We start from the raw sequence: 22,509 nt of genomic DNA on the forward strand, positions 1-22,509 counted from the left end.
ATTGCTTTATTTGTCCTCTTAGTAGCTTAATGTAGATAATGTTTAAATGCCCAGTGAAATTTTCATTGTCATATGCAGTAGGAATTGATTTCTTATTTTCTACTGAAAATTCCATTGGATATGAAAGCTTGTGGTATTTGATAAACACTGACTGGTTTCCTCCTAAGCTTGTATTTAATAGTTTTCCATTTACCTGGTAATAAAATAAAAGGATTTTCTGCTCCATTTTGCTACGTTCTGGGGTAAGTTGTCTAGTATTCCATTGACAATTTTTTTTGCTAAATGTATACATATTATATATTTTCAGGACAAGTTATTCTTTACTTTTGCAGAGGTCTTTGTACATAAAATGTGTTTTTCTTCCTTGTGAGTAGGAGCAACCAGCTGTATCAAACTTTTTTCCACACTCAAAAAAGGATTTCTTTTCTCCAAACCATACAGGTGTACTGCACTAGACACCACCCTTTAAACACCTGATGATACATGACTGGGTTCACCAAATTTGAACATATTAAAAAAGGAAAATACATTTGACAGAAATTACCTTTGCTTACAAATGTTTATTACATACAATCTGCATATTTTTGGGCCAAGAAGGGTCTCCTCCCCAGAGGACTTTTACAAATAAAGAAGAGATAAAAACCTGATGAATTATTGACCGTGTCTCCAACACTCCTCTCAGTGCACCACAGGCATTTTGATGGGTCTTTAAGCATTAGCGTGGGTTTTCAGTTTCTCCACGGACATAAAACTCCATCCCTTGGTGTCATCAAGTTAAAGCAAACAAATAACAACATCAACAAAGTCTGCAGCCTTCACCATGAGGTCGAAGGTACCATCAGTGCCAAAAGCAGTGTGACAGAGGATGAGGAAGTAGACAACACATGTAAGGTGGACTGAGCACTTGTTACTTTCCCTCCTGAAATGAAAAACAAAGTAATTAAGGAACAAATGATGCAAATGGTTCTCAGTACATTTAGATATTAGCTTTTGCCCAAATTTATATTCTTTTACCCTCAGCAAAAGACCAATTTTTAGGCAATGGATTACTGTGTGAGAACTGCAGTCACAAAATGGGCTCCCTACACAGATGGGATTTTATGATGATACCTACAGCAACTTGCATTCTGGATCCTCATATTCAGTTTACAAATTAATAGGAAATTCCGAAAGGATATATGGTTTTGTGTCTTAATCTTCAAAACAGCATTAGGCTGCAGAAGCTGCCCTGAGTCACAAATTTTTGTCCCAGGAACAAGGAATGGAAGCTAGTCCTTTATCCCAAGCCTTGTCCAGAGGAAAAAGTGGTCTTTGGCCCATTAGTGCAGTGTTGATTTTTGATCACAGCACTGTCTTAAAAGGCCATGCTAAGGGGAACTGTGCTCTGAGGTAGTAGTGGCAACAAGATGGGAAGGGAACCAGACTGGGTTTATTTGGACAGCAATTGTCCTAAATGAAACAAATGTGATATGCATAGTCTAATTAGATGGAGGACTTTGTGGCCTAGAACTATGATATATGAAATAAATATCCCATGGGGTAGGGATTAGTGCATTCTGCTGACAGCACTGCAGTTTGTGACCAGACTAGAGCTGAAACTGTAGCTCTAGGTTGAAGTTTCAGGGTCACACCTTTTGGTTAGTGCGCCTTAAGGATCAAAGAGCAATATTTAATAAAATTTTAAAGTGTTATCAGAAGGTTATAATTAAAATGCCTTGTTATGTCTAGGCAAAGATTATGTTATTTTTTTGTTGTTCTTGCCACTAATCCTCCCATCCCTTACTTACCTTTGTAATACTGATATTTTAAATTCTTTTAACATATCACAGTAACTGAGGAGAGAGCAGCTAGACATCATAATTTACCTAATGATAACACTTTAATACTGGTATAAGTTAATAATTAAAGTAATAATTGTGCAAGGGAGCCACTAGACTCAAGAGAAATTCAGCTTATTCTCAAGCAGGCACGTACACTGAGGTTAGCTACCAAAATCCATGCCACTTAAGATGTGTTACGTAGTACACCTCTGGCTGGTGGTATAGAATGATGTGTGCATCCCCTACGTCCCACACCCCATCTTCCAGCTCTGTTTGGGATGCCTTAGGACATTGCAGATGTCCTTAGGTGCTCATGTCTTAATACTAAAATTCAGATGATTAGCTGAATTGCTGTCAAGGCTCCACTGCTAGTCTCTATGGATTGCATCCCAGCTCACTGTATAGCTATTTAAGACACTAGTGCTCATATAAGCATTTTTAACTCAGGTAGGTTTTTAGATGTTATCCTCAAAAGAGAGAGCTTTCCTATAAATCATCTTCTTTGTTCATCAGCCTCACATGGTTGCCTCAGATGATCTTAAACATCCCACGTGTCACTAAATACCTTTGTTTCTAATGAACTAAAGACTCAAATCAATGCTTTTGTTTAATAGCTAAAGAATTGCGAGAACATTATTTTTCTGGTAGAGAAAAAGAGGTAATGGGCATTGCTATAATCACCATGCTTTCAAATATAAGTATAATCTTACCTGAAAAAGACGGAACTCTGATCTGGGGACTTGCAGTCCCATCCCCTCCTTCACTGACTGCACAGACCTCAATGATGTAGACCCCAACATCAGGAAGAAGTACCACTGCAGAGGTTTTCTGTGTTTCTATAACTTGGCTATTGCTCTGGCCCTCTTGACGAAATAACACCTGTGGTGGATAAAGTAGATAGTGGTCACAGTGGTCATTCAAGCTCTGTGCCAGACATCAAGCTCTGTGCTATCTATTGTGTAGGTAGCACAATCACTGCAATGTTAACAGTTTCATGCTTTCATTAGGGATTTCTTGACATTGTATTTGAACAGACTTTGCTTTTACTCTTCCCTTCCTGCAGTGGCTTCAAAACAGTAATAGAAAACTATTATAGAGATTCATGAATGTAAAAGTACATAGATTATGACCTAGAGCAAAGACAGGGGATTTGCCCTCTTCAGCATTAGGTGTCGCACAACTTTATCTCCAAAATTTCAAAATCTATTTTGAGTTCCATTTGGTTCAAATTCTTATCCCAAAGTTCATGTTGATATTCGCATTTTTGGATCAAGAACCCGACTTCAAATGTAAGGAAAATAGCCTGAATAATGTATTTACTGTGTTTACCCGAGCTAGCTAAATCCACTGACAACAGCACAGATCTGTCCCTGCATTTCCTGTGAAGCTCAATACAAATTTATGGCATGTGGGAGGAAAGCAAATCAGTACGTAGCTGTCTTTTTGGTATTTCTGCATAAGAGTTTCTGCTCCCAGAGAAAATTGAAAAGGTCAGAGAGGTGTGAAAAACCAAAGAAGTCACCTCTACTATTTCAGAATATCAACTATTTTGATAAAGGTTAGAACAGTTTTTGGTTATTTGAACCATTTTATACTTTTCAGTGATATTTCCTGATGTAACAGAGGAGATATGAGATTGCAGTCCATAGAAATGATTTGATATCGGCTCTGAAAAAACCCAGACTCCACACTTCTCTAAAAACACTGAAATCATTCTACTTTTATTTAAGGTATTGCAATGAATTCTGATTTTATGACTTGTTATTTGTTAATCTGGATTTTAATCTTTAAAACTTTGATACTTTAAATTCCAGAGGTTACCCTCAGTGCTGTTGACCATCACTAACATGATCACAAAAAAACCTGAAGTACTTGTGTTACTGCTTAAAAAAATAATTTTAATGTAAATTAAAGATATGTCATTATTCTGCATTTCTCTAAATCCTACTGCAAACACAGTTCAATTGAAGAGTTCTTAGAAATTTCATTGTAGTCTGATATTATGAATAGCCACTGCTGACTCAGAGAGGATGGACTGACCCCCTGAGATAGAGGGGAGTCAGATAGAGTTTGCTATTTGAAAATTACAACACAAAAATATGTTGAGACCTGTCTCTCATTTTAATTTTTTTTATTGCTTCTCACAGAGAGAGCTGTTTGGAGTCAGTTTGTAGAGCATGCTTCACTTGCACAGGGGAACAAGAAAGGGAAAAAAAGCCAACAAAGAAGAGGAGCAATTTCTTGGAAGAGAGAAAGGTGAGCAAGGAAGGGGAAGCACTAACCTTGTATCCCATTACATCAGATTCATTAGCTAGAGGTCTGACTGGCTCCCACCCAAGAGACACATGTGAGCCATCCTGTATCCACATAATATTGCCTGGTGCTTGGCTGGGAGCTGAGAAGAAAAAAAACATGTACACATATATATTTTTATGGGTAGTTTCTTTAAAAACAAAATAAAAATATTTAGTCTTTCTTTATATTTAAAACTGGTAGTGTTACCAGGCTTGCAACTCTAGATGGAACATTTAAGATCTTTTTTCATCAGGAGTGTAACTTAGTAGATTATAGTGTATTTATTCCACCCACGCCATTAATTCCACAAAGCTTATGAACTTGAGCTCTTTTCTCTTCATTTGTACAAAATGCCTTGTTTTCTAGGAAATTAACCTTTGTTATGAATGCAAAGTCATACGAATTAATGTCTAAACATCAAAGCAAAGCCATGAATCAAAGCTATAAATGATTCCTGATTATTATACACTCTTAATAAATAAAACCCCAAGGGGACAGAGGTTGCTCCCAGATTTCTTCCTGTTAGCAAAGGTACTGAGATTACTTACGGGATTTCTTGGTTGCTGCATGCACAGCAGTGCTAGGTGGCCCATACCCTGCAGCATTGTATGCCCTCACTGTTAGATGATATAATGTGTTTCCTTCTAATCCTGTCAGGAGGATGGATGACTCATTTCCCTCTGTTTTGACCTTTTCTGCTGCTTCTTCCTGCTGCATGTCCTTCCAGTAACCAACCTGCCAACAAGCAACCAAACGAAGGATTAATATAGGCACCTGGCAAGCTCATGCTGCCAGATGCTTGTGCTTGTTATCCTGTGGATATGACACATTTTTGCCATTTATGCCTTTTTCTGATTATTAGACCCCTTTAAGCATATGGGATTTGCAGTTTGATCTCAAGCCATTTGGCACTCTCTTCTGCAAAATGGCAAGACCTGGAATATTGTGGTGTGACCTGGAGCACATGGAAGAGGTTACTGTAAGACAGAAGAGCAGAAGGGTGAACTTTGTCAGGGAGAACTCATCATTGAAGGACAACATTCAAGGAGAACTCATCCTCTGGTAGGCCACCAGAATATCTACGTTCACCCTGGAAAACTCTGACTGCATCAGTTAAGTGTTGTAAGCAATATTCTCTTGGCCTGGTGCAACTCAGATCCAGATTTCTTATCAGTCCAATGAATAGGCAATGATAGAACAATTATGAAAATATTTTAATCATCTGAAAAAGCTTAACAGAAGAAAAAGAAAGAAATGGATTCAGTTTTAGTTCTTGGATATAAACAGGTTTCTGGTAAATGAAGTTTTGATTATATGTTTATGCCCTTCCTTTTCAGACATAAAATGAATCTCTAAATGATCTTTGGTGGTTCTTAATTCTTATTCTCTAGTATCTTTAAATTTATCATAATCTCAAAGAGGTTATAAAGCTGAACTGAGAATCTGGCCATTCTTTTTCTTAGGGACCAAGCACTTGCAGGGTGTAAGTGGAGAAAATGTATCTAGGTGAGCTACACAAGTTAGGCAATTCTCATGGGGCCCTATTTTGCCTAACAGGAGATGTCCCTAACATGCCATTCAAAGACCTATACTCAGCTTACTTTTATTCATGCTGAGACCTACTTGCTTTTCTTCCACATTTTGACCTTTTGTGTGAAGCTGGTTATCTCTTAATAAGTTATTTACATTGTATTGGGATAACTTTGCCTCTGAGAAAAAAGGTCACGGACAAGACAGAACTCTTGAGAATGTCTCCCAGGAAATGGTGAACCAAAAAAACCCCAAGGGGTTCACATGAAAATAAGACTGATGAGCACAATGTTGACCTTTTCTAATTGCATTAGGACTGCCAGAAAAAAAGATCTGGTTGCAAAAATATACACTTGAGGTCCTATATTTACTTGAGAAAAGTGCTCTGTTAACTTTGAGGGTATATTTGTGTCAGCTCACAGTCCGCTCTTTCAACTGTAAAATTCAAGTATTTGTCTTTTTTGTGTGTTCCTGCATTATCTCATGTAAAAAAGCTGTTGCTTTAATTCTTAGATCAGTTACAGCTCAGTTCACAAATCTAGCTGCAGTCACCATTTGTTCTGAAAAAAGTGTGATTCACTGAGGTATTTTGCTGCATGAATACTTGACCAAAGCTACTGATATCTGAAATAACACCTATTCATAGTCAGTTTTCTTTTCTTTAAAAGAAAAAGGAATGAATAACCATTTATTCACATCCTACTATTGAATCTACAATGCTTATTATCTCTTGGTCAGTCAAATTCCTTTCATTTTACTCATGATGCATCCTAACAAATTTGATGTACAAATGGTGAGTACTGCACAATATTGAGCGCTGTATGAACAAGCAGTGAGGGGAAACATGTGTCCTGGAGACCCTATCATCCAGACCCTGCAGTCTGCTGGGGATCCAACAAGAAAAGGGTCACAAAGGAAAAGTGAGTTGACTACGCTTACACAGGTGAACAGTAGAAGGGGTGGAAATGAAACTGAAATTTTTCTCATTTTTCTAGAAAGCCAGAAGCAAAATTACAAATAGCTGTGTTTATTCACAGGACACATCATGTCTCATGCTAATGAAATGTTCATGAATTAACTTTGATCTCTCTTTTTTTTTTTTTTTTTTTTTGTGGTAACACATGCTAACATCAACACATTTGTTGATGACCAAAGGAAATAAAAGAAGTAGTTATAAAACAAAGAAATTCCAAAAACTGTTGACTGAGGTAGATGGTGTGGGGATTTACATTGATTTGAACTGAAATGAAGGTACTTCTGATGTCTAAAAGTAAGAGACATATACCATAAAATAGAGGGTTTGTTTATTTACACTTCTCTGTGTTTGCTGGTTCTTTTTAAAATCTTATTTTCTGTAACCTTAATTTAAACTTCTCAGAAGGGATCTATAGCACAGAACAGGTTTTCATAGTAACCTGTATTGATAGCATTGAATATTGATAATAGCATGAAGCATGAGGCATAAATCATAAAAAAGTAGTCCATATTTAAAAACTGAAAGAAAAAGGGGGGAAGAAAGCATTTTGTCTGTTTAATGCATTCTTGTTTGTGAGGTTTTACATTTTTTCTGGACTTTCTGTTGTTTTTAGCCAAAAATAGTAAACTTTGATACCTGATTTCCAGACACCCATCCCTTTGAGCTGAAGAGGAGCAACCTGCTTTGCTCTGATCATGTATTAAGCAATAGTTAAAAGCAAATCTTTTAAAAAAAAAATATTTCTGTCTAAAATTCTTCTACCTCAGATACTTGCAGACCACTTCCTTGAGGTTTTAAGTTTAAGAAGTATCTTAAATTATACTACTCTTTTCCCTAAGTTGGTTTCTAGGTTATGCGCTCCTTGTCATAATGTAATATGATCTAATTGCAGGTCATCTTCACTAAATGCAGTAAAGTCAGAGTTACTGGCTGGCTATTCTTTCTGTCGACCACAGAAAATTAAAGCTACAAATTAAGCATATCAAGTAAGAGTCTAAATTAAGTAGAATTTCTGTCTTGCTTTTCTAGGCTGCAGTTAAAATATCCATATGCTCTTTCTAAATTACTTCAAGGTGTACTTCACTAAATAAAAAAAAAAAATCCAATACCATGTAGATAAAATTATCCATTCCATTATAAAAATAGATAAAGTGCAACTGAGAAGCAGCAAAATATTGATTAATTCTATTTGAAGTGCCATAATATGGTTTTATTAAATAAATAATACAATAAACCAAGTTGTTATATCAAATAATCCTCTCTGAATCTGTCACTCAAGATATTTTTTTTTATTATTTTTTGATTTTATTTATTTGTTTGCTTCAAGTTGGGCTTTTGATTGTATTAATCAAACTCCTGTCCCTTAGAGGAACTCCAGCAAAAAACACATGAGCTTTTTCAGTTATCTTTAAGTATTAACCTTGTCTTTCTGGAAAAGAAAAAAGAAACCCCAAATATCTCTTCTTCCAGTCAGTAATTCTTTCTGTTTTCCTTCCTTACCTGTAGTGAACAAAAAAGAAAATATTGCCTTGGGCTTAAATAGATTTTATAACCTTCAGCTTACAGATTCCAAACAATAAGTATGAACAACACACTATATTTTTTCCACAACTTTAACAAAGTTTTTGAGCTGCTTCTACTTTATCAGACTGTAGCTGGCATATATTTAGTAAGGTCGGGCAGACAGCTGACAAACCTGTACTGAGGCAGGAATAATATGTGCTTTGGAAGATGCAAATAAGGGCAGCAAACCTTGCATATAACTCATGTGACATAACAGTTAACACTGCCTTTCAAGGATGACAACGTGAAATTGGACAAGTTCCTTTTGCCTTTCATTACTCCTTAGTCCAAAGTGCAAGCAAGGCCAGAGTGAAAGTGGGTCACTGTGAACTTGTCCACATTTAGTAAATATTCTGTCACTTTGGTTGATTAAAGCCCAAACATTCAAGCATTAAGAAAATAGCTGCCCCTTTTATAATGCTGTTGCCAAAAGGCCAGAAATGTGAAGACTGTGTAGGAGGTTGTCACTGCTATGATGACCACAGCCAGAATACGAATTGAGACATGAAAGCAGAGTGGCTAGTCAGATTGTTTTTCATTCAGATTGAACTGAAGGCAGCTCTTTACTTGTGTCCCACAATAATTCTACATTAGAAAAGAAGTAAAAAACTGAAAAAAGATAATTCATCCTTTTATCAAAATTACTGCATTTCTGTGAATTATCTATTTGCTGTTTGTGGATAAAGGAGTACTAAGGCTTTTTTTCCACTGCACTGAACAAATGATGAACTTTCAGAATCAGTTTTGAAATTAAGAGTTTTCCCAACAAGTGAAAGAGACTCTTAAGAAAGTAAATAATATGGACAACATAAAGCTGTTCTGAACTTCCGGGGTTTTTTTGTTGGGGGGTGGATTTTAGCCCCAGTGTCTTCCTACACAGACTCCTTTCCTTTTTGCCTGTGGGGATGCTTTAAAGGCCAACTGTCAGTATGTTAGGAAAATTGGGCTGATAGTGTGGACCTAGTGTACTTAAGTGAATATTATAATACACTGACTCATTGTACTGATCCTATAAATCATTACCTCCTTTTTGATGAAATCCTTCCCAACAATGGAATTGAAGAGATCTAGCAATACCATCCTAAGAAGTTATTCTCTCCTGTTGAATTGTGCAGAACAGCAACATTTACTTTTGTATTTACTGAGTAAGTGCTGCTCAGATTGTAATCATTCCTGTGAGGATGGAGGAGAGTCAATTACTCCATGGAAGATTTGTCTGTCAGAAAGTGGGCAGAGGAATTCTGGCTAAATGAACTGAGACAGAAAGAGCAGGATGGGGTTCGGTAGGATGGGGAGGAAAAAACACCCTCATCTCCCCAGATAAAGGTAGTACCTTAAAAGGTATTAGTACTTAGAAGACTCCTGTAATTCCTTTGTGGGAGGAGGTAAAAGGGAGCAGTGAAATTTTTTTTATATTTCAGTTTTTTTGTTAGGTCAATTGCAGGTCCTTGGCTTGAAATATTTACTCTGTAATCTTCATGCTATAATCCTAAAATTGGTGTACAGCAGACTGAGTAGCCAAATTATTAATAAAGTTCACTGTTAGTAACTTGTCCTGTATTAATAGGCATTTCAGATTTGTACCTGAGAAAAATCTGTGAGAGATGTAGAGCTGTCAAATATTACTGTTTGGATCAAAGTATGCCAAACTCCAAAGGTCAGAGCACTTTCTAAGTGCAGAAGACCACCTCTGACACAAAGCAAGCCCACTGTCCTACCTGTAACAGCCATTGCTAGGACACACCTGTAGAGCTAAGGGAAGTGTTATGTGACAAGCAAATAAATGCAAAAATCCATTCATGCTGTGAAAGGATAAGCTCCTAGGGAAATGAATTTACATTTTAGAAAGAAAATCTATTTTTTATTTTAAAATATGCAATGCAAAGTTAATAGAACATTTTGAGAATAAGTTTGATGGATGGAATGAGGATAAGAGTGAAAACAGTAGGTATAATTTTAAAGACATTAAGATAGCTGAGAAAAAAAAATAAACAGACACCTTTCTGAAAAGAAAAAAGACAGGGTGCAGCAAGTAAGTTATTTCAGATGATAAAAGACTGGTCTCAAGATTGAAGTCAGTTTACTAACAAGTGGAACACTTCAACATGGAGAGGAATAGTATTTGCAAGATGAATATCATCTCTATCAGATACAGTTTTGTTTTCTTTATAAATAGCAGGTTTAAAGGTAAAATGGTCAAATATAACTTTTGCTGCATGAGGCAAGCTATGTGCAGAGGAATAGAAACATATTTAATGTAAGAAAGAAGTGGGAGAAAAGACCAATGAAAGAAAACTGACAGAGGGTTAGCAGAGTTTAGCATGCAGACCTAGATGGAAAAAAGACCTAAACAAATGCTAGACCTGAGGGGACATGCCGAAGTCACAGCCCATTTGCACGGTGCTAGATATTAATAGAAATATTGCTATCCAATATATCAACAGGCTACAGAAACAGGTATAAAAATATTAACTGGCTGCATCTGAGCTATGAGGTAAATGTGTTGTCCTGGCTGTGGCTGGCCAGCCAGAGGCTGAGCTGGAGAAGGTGCTGACTCTGATGCTGCCCAGACACCTACATTTCCTTCCTAAGGCTATCAGTGACAGCCACCAGCCCCTGTGGTTGCCCAGACATGCTATCAGGGAGACACCCTGTGCCAGTAGATCACAAGTTATCTTTTGACACCCACATGCATGATTGGTGCCTACTTCAGACCTACACGTTTACTCTCTTTTCAGTGTTACTGTAGAAAATCAGGAATGAGTCAGCACTATCTAAAGGTCTAAAGCAGGACAAATAGCCTGCATCCCAAAATCTGTTAATTTGGTTTAGCTGGACTATTTAATGAGGATCAGCACAGCCTGATCCACAAGGTCAGGGTGGGTTGTGGTGATGGCCCAAAAGAATAGACAGGTGTGCTACTAGATCTGATCTGTTCCTGGAGGTTTGGATTGTAAACTGTATCCAAAAGTGCAAGGAGGTCCCTTGCCAGGGCGGGTTCACTCTCCCATGTCAGGAAGGGCTGTCTCTAAGCAGCATTTTATTTATGGACTGTGCAGCTGCTGCTTCCCTCCTGACATCCTGTTGTTACCGTCTGCCCAGCAGATGTCCCTCGGCCACTGTGGGATGAGAGTACATGGATGCAGAGGCTCTCTCCTTTCTCTGTGCTGATTGCTGTCAGTAAATAACAAGTTTGAACTGGTCGCTTAGAGCTGGAAACAGTCAATACCTAATTTTCCCCAGTCTGTGAATGATGCATGCTGGGTCACTTGCAGTTCTTTCAGCTCTTTCTGAAGTGACAAAGAGATCTTACAAGAACTGGTGTTGAACAGTTTTCAAGCACAAATAAATAAAAAATGTTCTGGTGTTCTGGTGCTACAGCTGTGACTGTTGTTCCACAGCCAGTGGTATGTAGACTAAAACAAGAATAATTCCTATTGAAGTTCCTACTGCACATGTTAACAGAATGCAACACTCTCAAAAGCAACAAGACTTCTCATTACGATATTCTGTGTTCATACCTCGAATCCCTGTGGTCTTCCTAGACTTTCTTTAATATGTTTCCACGCAACAAGAATCTCTGATACAGATAAACTCGTAGCTTTGACATCGATGGGAGCGGCAGTGGGTTCTGTATTAAGAAAAATTGAAACAATAAACCTCCACTGTAACAGCTTGTATTTATCAAAAACCGTCCATCTGAAGCTGTCATTTACTTTCTTTATTCTACCTTAATACTCGCAAGAAGGTATGACACTTAGGGGGAACATGAAAAACTGAACAAGATGAAGAGATTATTATTGTTGTATTTCTTTATTTGTGTCATGCTACATCAATATCTCATCACTGATGATGGGTGCAGCAAACTGTGACAGAATCTCTTGTCTGTGATTTTTTAAAACAGCTTTAATATTTGTATATGTGTCCCCTGTCTCCACATACCCCTTTCATAGCCCTAACTGCAGCAGTAAACGGAGCATTCATTCTATTTGTGGCTTCTTAGTGCCATTCTGTCAGCTCAGGATGAGCAATGCCTTGCTGGGGTGCTCAGTCAGTCCTGCCCTGGGGCAATACTGAATAGCAAATGATACCCAGCACTGTAGTGAAATGCTGTGTGAAAGATTCTTTTTTTAAGACTATGTTATTATATCCTCAAAGTCACAGGCACCAGTGTTTGGGATGTACCACCTTCTCTCTGCTGTGGAGCATTTACTGTTTTAGGCCTTGGGTGCACATTTTTATAGACGCACTGACTTAAAGTCTGTCCCTCTGATTACCTGTGTTTGTTTCCATTAGCCCCGTGTTGTTGTTTCTATCTCCATGCTATTCATAAAACACTCTGCAGCCCTGATCACCTGATTATCTAGAACAGATAATCCTTTCTGTCCTCCAGCCTGGCTGGGTGCCCTTTGGTGATACTGGGGCATGGCCAGGATGCTCACTGAAGCTGTAGAATGCTTTACACACCACACTTACTCAACAGTGTAGTCACAGGCATGTTTGCCTTTGTACTTTCACATCAATGAATGCTTTATAGAGGCCCAGCTTCTTTCAGTGGTTGGGAAGTTGAGTAAAAGTCCCCAGATATTTGCCATGACAGGCTACTGAACACCCCACTACTCAGTTGTATCACCTGTTACAGTACACTGGGAGTGACAAGTCCAAAAATTGTCTTGTAAGAGACTGGTACATGAGTCAAGGAAATCTTGTGGGTCTTTTGCTTTATTACCTAAACATGACTGAAAACTTTCTTAAAGACAGGTTGTGGAGGCAAGGCTTCTACATATACTCTGCGGCACACAATAGGGCATTTCTCCACCTTTCTGGTGTAGTTCACTTAGCAAAAATGCAAATTCACATTTGCCTCTAGTCACAGAACCTATGATTTCTTCCTTGGCCTAATGTTCCTCATTACATTTCTAATGTGTTGATCTGCTTCTGAAGGGCAGGCAGAGGTCTTGGTTTTATGTCACTGGGAGACACATCAAAGAGCTTTCTGAAAAATGGGGTATTGGGGACTTGTTTAACAGGTTTGTGGAAAAGCAGTCTCCTTACAGAGCAGCCTGAGATAAAATTACATATTTTTCTCAGTGATCAAACCACCTAATATGTAAGATACCTAGTATCAGTGTTGACTCATTAACTATCGTCCTTTCTCTGCAGATGTTGTTCTGGCACTGTTGCCCTACAAATATTTTTGACATGGTTCATACAAATTTTTCATGCCTTTTGATGTCAGACTTTTAATGTTTGTTACTCTTTTTTGATCTCTTTTTTAATTTACATCTGAAGAAAATAACTCATTCTGATGTGATACAAAGTGGAGTTTGCCAACAATGAGTATTACTAATAAGTATAAAATATGTTTGGAACTCTTTCGGTAATAAAGAATAAAAAAAATGTTCAGGAATAAAAGAAATGATCTTTTGAATTCAATACTGAAGGAATTGCATTATGAAGAAATATATGGCTCATAATATGATTTTCTGTTCAACAGTTACATCCTGCTTTCTATTTTATGTACTACTAAGATTTCTGTGGCAAAAGCTATTTTCTAGTTTTTGTATTATTGAAGCAATTACCATATTGTCAGAAAAGATTGCAGTGATATAAATAATTTGAGATGTACACAAAATGTTGGTTGGCAGACTTTAAATTTTCTATAAATGCAGGTATCATTTCCTCTTCATAGCATTCATTAGGAGTGGTTTATACATTGCTTGAATGTATAAACAGAATATTTTCTGATATTTTTAAAAAATGTTTTCAACAAATGGAGCAGAAATGGTTTGGAATTTTTTTTTATGTGAAGAAAATGTATTTCTCACATATTCAGAAATAATTCACTGCAGTTTCATTGATATTAGGCACTCAGAATAGTGTTCAGCAAAACAGCAGAAATTATATATTTGGGAATAAGATATAGTAGGACTGTCTGAAAGTTTTTGGAGACTAAAGAGCATTTTTTATTGATTCAGATATGATGAGGACCATATAATTTCTGGTGATATAATACAGTCTCTGGTTCATTCCAGTGTCATAGGTTCTCTGTATCTTAAACTAATGATAAGTTTGATAGGTTCACTAGCTTTTTCTTTACGGTCACTGATGCTATAATCATATTATTTTCTTCAGATCCTGTTACTATGCTAAACCTATAGGTGTCTACCTAAGGTCATACTTTCTTAAGAAAGAAAAAAGGCCATCTTTAATAGTCTTTTTAATATTCTTTGTTTGAATTAAAGATGCAGTACAGCAAATTCTCATAAGGCTGTGTGCAATGTCCATGAAACACTGTCTTTCCCTGTGCTGCAATCACACTTTAAAGAAACATGATCAATATAAAGGTCTTTGGGATGGCTGTAAAATGGCAGGACATGTATTTACACTAATTTCATTGCTAATTTTCAGACAGGGAATCCTGAATTTTGACACTGGAAAGTAAAGAAAAGAATCAGTTACTAGCCCTCAGAGTGTTGTACCTGTTTATGACTGTAAGCTGATCTGTTTTCCAGAAATATTCATCCTTAAGGATTTCCACATGATCTACCTTAAAAAATAAGTTCAAGAGCCTACTCAAATTTATGTTGTTTTAATTTTTCTGTGGAACAGAGCCTCAGTCAGGACTACTCAACCAATCACTTCATATCTGTTCAGTTCTTATTTTGATTCCAAAAAGGATTTCTACAAAGTAGTCTTATTCAAAATTTGAGCTCTTATTTGAAGAACCTCAGTCTGAGCAATTGCATTATGACTGCAGGCAGTTCTTCATCACTGAGATTTTGGGATTTCAGCCAGGATCTATTTCTGTGATAATGCCTCTATGTGGAAAAATCCACAAGAGATATATCAGAAGGAAAATCAGGAAAATTCATCCCTCTTCTGTCAACCTGTAGGTAAAGAAAATGGTAGCATTTGCTTCCTTGCTAGAAATAGCCACATGGACTATCTAGCAAATCAGACAACCTTCAGTGAGCTTTTTCCATTCCTGAGAAATGGAGGACTCCACTAGATCTACAGTGAAATGTCCGTCTGCAGGATATAGAACTTTCTCCAGAATCTTGTGCTCAAAATGGAAAAAAAAATCCAATTTCACAATAGCAGAAACAAGATTACTGTTTCCAAGACAGACCTTCGTAATTCTCACTTTTCCACAAGTCCTTTCTATTTTCACCTTCTCTCTGACCAGTGTCTTTGCAGAAGACTTTAAAACAGAAGTAAAATTAGAAGAGCATTGGAATGAGCTATAAGTGAAGACCTCTGCCCTGAATATTTTTGATGTAGTGCTGAAGTATTCTTTCTTGTTGGGTAGAACTTCTGAAGCCTTCTCCTGTAATGATGCTCTCCTGCACACTTTATCGCAGTGTACATCCTGATATGACTCTCTCTTCCCTGTGGAATAACCCAGATTTATTACACAGCCGAGTGTCACCTGGGAATAAGGAGCTGCCTTATTCCACAAAGAATTTACCAGAGAAGTGTTGCCATCTTCATGAACACAAATGGTTCATTTCCATCAGGTGACATGGCAGACAGAGTTACCCTCAGCACGTGAGGGGTGGGGGTGTGCCCATTATATTGTTTGCACATCTGCTTCCCATGGGGCTAGTGTCATTGATCAGAGGAGTGCTTAATAAATTCCCGCATGTCAGGATTGTGATTTAATTCCTTAAAAAGTCATTGGAGACAGCTCTAGCTGAGCTTTCACAGGATCTCTCCAGACAGATAATCTGGCAGAATCAGGAAATAACCCTCTGTAGTTTACAGCTAATCTGCCAGTTAGTTTTCAGGTTCACCTAAACCCCAAGTAGCTCAGCTTTAGCTATGAAATTAATCACAGGACCTCAAGAATTTTAGATTTTAAGAAAAGAAATTGAGGCTGTATTCAAAGGTGTGTAATTCCATATTATTTCCTCACAATGAAAAGAAAATAGTAATTTATTTGTCTAAATATGGAGAAACAAAATTGCAATGGCTTTTCTATGGTCCTTTGACTTTCAGATAACTGAGAGCTTTGGATCTCCATTGGCTTGATGAATTACCACAAATTCATACAAAGCAAGAACAAAAGCTCTGTGCAGTATCATTGCATCTAGTGTGTATTACAGAAGTGCATCTGGGGTCCCTCAGGACATTTTAAACAGTGAGTGTGAGAGTCTTCAGGCTTTAACCTGTATTGCTCAGGGATTTCTATTTCCTATATAGAAATTTTTAGTAGTATTCACTACTCCCTTTATCAAAATTATAGATCTTTCAATTGTTGTGGAGATAATTCTGTCAATGCCTGAAGGAGAAACTAGATACTGAAATGAACAGAACTGATCCTGTATTACCCATTATGACGATCATTAACACAAAACCCCTTTATAAAAGGCCTAACTCATGTTGAAACCAGCTGGGTTCCCAGAAACTTGTTTCTATTTCCTTTTATATTCTCATCTATTTCCATACTGTGGAGTACTCTAATTCATATTTATCCTTGTGCTTTTAGGCTGCATCTATACTTGTAAACTAAATAGGGACAGAGAGACAAGGCACTTCCCTGAGCACGGACATACTGCTATCTGTGGCATTATGATGTTGGCACCATCCCTGTTGACTCTGGGCAATTTGTGCTGCCCCAGGATGTGGTAGTTTTATCAGAGTAATTCCCTGATGCAAATTAAAACATTTGGGTCTTTCTTATGTGTAATTTCTATCCCATCTCCCTGAGTAGAAAACAGATTAAATTTTACTTATGGTGCATTTGAATAGCAAATTCTGCATTGTTTAATTGGGAAAGGGTTGAATTTCTGACAATTAGCAATACCAGAAATTTTCACAACAGATATGGAAATTTTCGCTTTCACGTTCTTATTAGTTATACTGTCTATATAATCTTATTTATTTAAAATAAATGATGAAGTTTTTCAGTATTGTTTTCCATTCCTTGATTATATTTAACATCAATTCCTTACTTACTTCAATTTTTCATGCCTTATATATTTTCCCAACTTAAACAAAAAAAATGAACCTTAATTTTTTGTCTATAGTTGTGTTATTTTTATCCTTTTCATTACTTGGATTGTATTATGTATGTTTTTACTTATTCTGAATATCTTTTAGTGGGTACATCTATTGATCCTCCGATTTAATGTCCTGTCTCAGAAATGTAGCATTTCTTGCCTTATAAACTTCAAATATCTGTTAAATGTTTTGTTTAGAGACATTCCAAAAACACTTCTATTTTTAGTTTCAACAGTTAATTCCAGTTAATAAAATAATTTCCTGCTTTTTAATGATGACACATTCCACTGTTATTTGTTATGATCAGCTTTTCTATAGTGTCTTAATTATTCATCAGAACAAGGCTATTGTACTGTTATTTCTTCTCACTTAAGTCAGTACTGGATAAAGAATCTGCTAATTAGCACAGCCAGAACACAAGGTCATTAGTCTTTACTAATTAGTTTTTACTATCCCAACTACTCTGAACAGCTAAATTCTCTGATAAATAACAGCATTCTTTAATATTTTTCAACAATTAGAAATGTCTTTCTCAGCATCCAAAGTGATCAGGGAAATCAGCAATTGACCTCTACCTTGACTTCCAGCTTTTGTAATTGCCCTTTTCCAAAATTACATGGAACCTAAGGTTATTCTGTTTTATCCAACCATTGATTTTGTATCTGCTGATACATTATCACATCGTCAGCATGTTATGACATCCAACTTCTTACTTTTATTTTGTCTTTCCTGTGTAGCTCATAGTTGTCTAGCCATGCTTTAAAGAAAGCCAGCCTGGCCATCACTGCTATCAGCACAGCCTTTTCCATCTTCTTGCCATCATACCTTCACACTTGTATTTCCTTTTTCATTGCTATATTTGTGATTTCCCCTGTTTTCATTTTCCAGTGAATTAAAGCCACACATAGAGATTGCATATGGTTTTCCCTGATACTAAAAGCCTGTATTAGCAAACTTGGAATTCTTATCACCTCAGTATTTAGGTGGAATGTAGTCATCAATAAAAAGAGAATGCATAAATGTTTATGTTGTAACAAACAGTGCTAACATTGTTTTTGTTAATTGCTTTATTTTCAGTGTCTAGTGTCTTTACAATTATTATTTTTTTTTCCTGTGGATAAATCATCTATACCTGCACTGAATTTCAGTGCTGTTTCAGTATTTTCTAGCAAGAACCTGATACCTTATCTTCCTGACAGAAAGTATGGTCAGAAGATTTCTCTCTGTTCTGTTCATGAGCCTTTTCAGCCTGAGGCCTGCATACTGCAACCTTTCTCCTGGCAGGTAGCCTAATTTGCCGTACCCTCATGTCTCTTTCTGTTACTAATGTTTTCCTTCATATAAGATTCAGGCTCGTCCTTTCATGCTGCTGGAAATGTCTACTGTCTGCTTTTGTCCTGCCTTCTTATTGAGGTAATTGTGCATCTTTTTTTTCTATCCTGCATCTTCTGAGCAACATCCTCCTTCCCTCTTAAGAACTGCTTCCTGGTTCCCATCGTCCCTTTTAACATGTGACGTCTATTTTCTTCTTTTCTCTCTGATTACGTGCTTTATTTCCTTTCATAAGTTTTCCAGGAAAGGCTTCTCCTTCAAACTTTCCTATTGAATTAAGACACCTTTTCTAAAGAGTCACACATATTTTTGCTTTTCTTTTCTCCATGGGTTATATGTCTAGTTTTGTACAACCTTTTTAACTGATTCTCCATTCTATTCTCTATTCTTCCATTACATTCATCTGCACTTTTAGCTCCTGGACAGTCTTTCCCATGAACTATATTCTGGTGATAATTTTTATAAAGTCAAAAGACTGGTGAAGGAGGAAAAAGGTCTTAAAGTACCTATGACCAGGTAGACTTTCTTGCCTCTTCAGCTTTGGGTCACCACTGTCGTTCATGTTTTAGTGACCACTGGTGTAATTCTTTCTCCTAAATACCTGTGGATCTATGTCCAGGTGGAGGCTGGTGACAAGTTGTGTCCATCAGGGCTCTGTCTTGGGACCAGTGCTCTTTAATATCTTTATCAATGACATGGACAGTGAGATCAGGGGCACCCTCGACAAGTTTGCAGATGACAGCAAGCTGAGTGCTGCAGCTGACACACCTGAAAGAGTGGATGCCATCCAGAAAGACCTGGGCAAGCTATAGAAGGAGGGCTGTGGGAACCTCATTAAGGTTTACAAGGCCAAGTACAAGGTTCTGCACCTCAGCTGGGGCAGTCTTAAACACTGAGTGGGAGAAGAACTAATTGAGAGCAGCCATAAAGAGAGGACTTTGTGAGTTTTCATGGATGAAAAGCTGGACATGAGCCAGGAGTATGCACTCACAGCCCATAAAGCCAACCACACCCTGGGCTGCATCCAAAGCAGCGTGGGCAGCAGAGCAAGGGAGGGGACGCTGGCCTTCTGCTCTGCTCTGCTCTGCTCTGCTGAGACCCCATCTGCAGTATTGCATCCAGCTCCAGGGTCTTCATCACAAGAAAGACCTGGACCTGCTTTAGCAGGTCCAGAGGAAGGCCATGAAGTTGATCAGAGGGCTGGAGCACCTCTCCTATGAAGACAGGCTAAGACAGTTGGGGTTGTTCAGCCTGGAGAAGGCCCCAGTAAGAATGTCCAGTAGTCTTTCAGTACTTAAAGGAGGCTTATGAAAAAGGCAGAGATACTTTATACTGGCACTTAGTAACAGGACAAGGGGAAATGAATTTAAACTAAAAGAGGAGAGATTTAGATTAGTTGTTAGAAAGAAATTAATTACTGCGAGGTTAGTGAGACCCTGGAACAAGTTGCCCAGAGAAGGTGTGAATGCCACATTCCTGAAAGTGTTCAAGGCCAGGCTGGATGGAACTTTGAGCAACTTGTTTAGTGGAAGGTCCTCTGCCCACAGCAGTTTGTAAAAATTGACGATATTTAAGGTCCCTTCCAACCCATTCTATGATTCTATTATATTATCTGACTTAATAGACAGAAAAACGTTAGCCACTCCATTTACTTCTGAAAAAGTGCTCGGTGTTTTCATCAAATTTCTGAGTTTTTATACTTCAAAGGCAATGTTTTAAGCCTTTTGCCCCAGACAGAATCACTTTATGCAATCGGAGGGCAGTCTGCTGTGTTCACTGAAGGAACACCTTACTCAACACTACCTGCCAAGTTGCTTGCTTAAGAACAACTCAGAGCCACTACCAAAGGGCTCTGAATATGAATCACACAATGTGCTGTCACAGTCATACAGAAAAAGGAGATGCATTCCTTCTTAATAAGAGATTTCCTCATGGTTCAGAATCTGTCCCGTGAAAACGGTTTTTTCCAGTGTGCTTGGCAAAGGCAACATGATTTAGACTTTCTTAGACAAATTTGCTGTGTCATTAAACAATTGTATATCCATTTGTAGATGTGGAAAAACTTGTAATATGTAACATAAAGTCTTAATTTTGAATAATTTTATCCTATTGTTTTCTCTAGATGTTTGTTGAAAGAATTGGATATGTGATGAAAAGCAAGTAAGCTAAGGCTTTGCTGGATCACCCCTAGGACCACAATACTTTCTACTGTCAATTGTTATTTAGTATCTACCGTTCAATAGAAATCCTTGAAAAATTGTATCTTCAGTTGTTTAGCTCTCTAGGCATGACAGTCCATACCTCTTTCAAAAGCAGTTCCCCATTTTCATAGCAAACTACAATGTATATTGTCCTCAACCTTCATATTGCCTAGAATTTAGCTGTAATAAACTGTTTCCTTACTCCTTTAAATTCTCAGTAAATTACCTTGTTTTTTTTTTCTGGAGAAAAGCTTTTTATAAATTAATTTTGTACTATAATGTCACAGCATTCCATATTTTCCCTGAAATATGTCTTGTAAAATATTTAAGCCCATAGAATTCCTCATGTACAGACACATACAGAGACTGAATTAGCAAAGCTATAATGGATAGATACTTTCAAGTTACTGAATTCAAATCAGAAAAGCTGATTTCTAGAGAAAGTTAATTCTACCATTCTCTTAAGACCATTTTGAAGCTCATATTTTAAAACAACTGCTAGAAAAAAATTGTTTATATATTACTAATTATTCCATTTCCAGTCTTGTCCAAATAACAAGCACAGGTATAAGGAATCATTATTACAATTCAGCATTCAGCTTCTGTTAAAATAACTTTTGCTACTAAAAAAAATAGTTTGTCTCCCTTCCTCTGCAAAACTTTATTTGCAAAAAACTTTCTGGTAAGAGTATGAAATTATTAAAAAATATAAACATCACCATTGGCCTCACAGTATCAATTTTCCTCGAGGAACAGGAAATTCAACATTTTTCAACTTGCACTGTGCAATTTTTACACTTTAAAATGTAATTGCTTTTATAAAAATATGACTACTTGATAATCCTGATTCAAAAAGTGGAAGAAACCAAATTACTGGGACTACTTTTCGCAAAAACAGCAGCTCCAGTCTTTGCAATTACTATGAGAGAATAGTGGTAGACAGTGTCTGTTACATCATGGTTTCAAAGTTATAGATTTATTGTGGGTTAATATGAAGTAACATTTTATGTTTTCCAGCTTTCCAGCTTTACTTTTTCATAGAGAGAGTATGAAATTCCTCTAATCTGCACTAGGACTCTGCTAATTTTACTGTCTTAATAGGAGACGGTGGAATAACTCAAGATAGTATAGCAAAGAAAAACTGATATTTATAAATTTCAGTAATGGAGCTTCTGAAAATATTCTTGTGGATAACATTTATTTGCCTTTTTTGTGCGTGGGAATTTCCATACACTGGGTCCTGTCAAAACAGAGCAACTTCTTTTACTAGTACCAATTAGTGTTTCTTGGTTGTTTCTGTTTGGTTCTTTTCTGCCCCACAAAATGCTGTTTAGAGTTTATAGCAATTCTCAATACAAATTTTCAAGAATTATTTTTCATTTGATCTTGGGAGCTATTCCAATAATTCACATTGAATACTGGGACATTAATGCAAAGTCAGAACTTTCTACTAATGAAAAAAAATTAAACCAAAAATTTTTTATGTGCACTTTTAGAATGCATTAACTAGGAAATGAACATTCATAAGTGAATTTATTTATTCTTTGAGCTGTTGTCTGATTAACCCATCAAAAAAAGGATCATGGATCTCAGAAACATTAGAAAATAGCATCCTTTCTTTGCTCAGTGTTAGAGAAACCCTGTCTAAAATTAAGGCTAATGATTTCATATAAAGGATGAAGCTTCGTGGCTTTTCTTTTTTTTTTTTTTTTTTTTTTTTTTTTTTTTTTTTTTCTTATAACTGATATGGCTTGAAATCTGTTCCTAAACTTTGTAATTTCCTTCT

General features: G+C 36.9%; 1 protein-coding gene across 4 annotated transcripts in view; it reads right to left on the bottom strand.

The window, feature by feature from the left end:
• Positions 1-409: 409 nt before the first annotated feature.
• CNTN5 (contactin 5) overlaps positions 410-22,509 on the bottom strand; it is a 601,944-nt gene continuing 579,844 nt past the window's right edge. For all 4 annotated transcript variants that reach the window (XM_068181456.1, XM_068181453.1, XM_068181454.1 and 1 more), the window contains 5 exons: positions 11,706-11,815; positions 4,664-4,850; positions 4,103-4,215; positions 2,531-2,699; positions 410-919 (listed from right to left, as the gene is read on the bottom strand). In XM_068181456.1, the coding sequence (XP_068037557.1) occupies positions 816-919; positions 2,531-2,699; positions 4,103-4,215; positions 4,664-4,850; positions 11,706-11,815 (683 nt within the window). In that variant the 3' untranslated portion in view covers positions 410-815. The remainder of the gene's footprint in view (positions 920-2,530; positions 2,700-4,102; positions 4,216-4,663; positions 4,851-11,705; positions 11,816-22,509) is intronic.

This window comes from Anomalospiza imberbis, chromosome 2, assembly GCF_031753505.1.
Source record: "Anomalospiza imberbis isolate Cuckoo-Finch-1a 21T00152 chromosome 2, ASM3175350v1, whole genome shotgun sequence".
NCBI lineage: Eukaryota > Metazoa > Chordata > Aves > Passeriformes > Viduidae > Anomalospiza > Anomalospiza imberbis.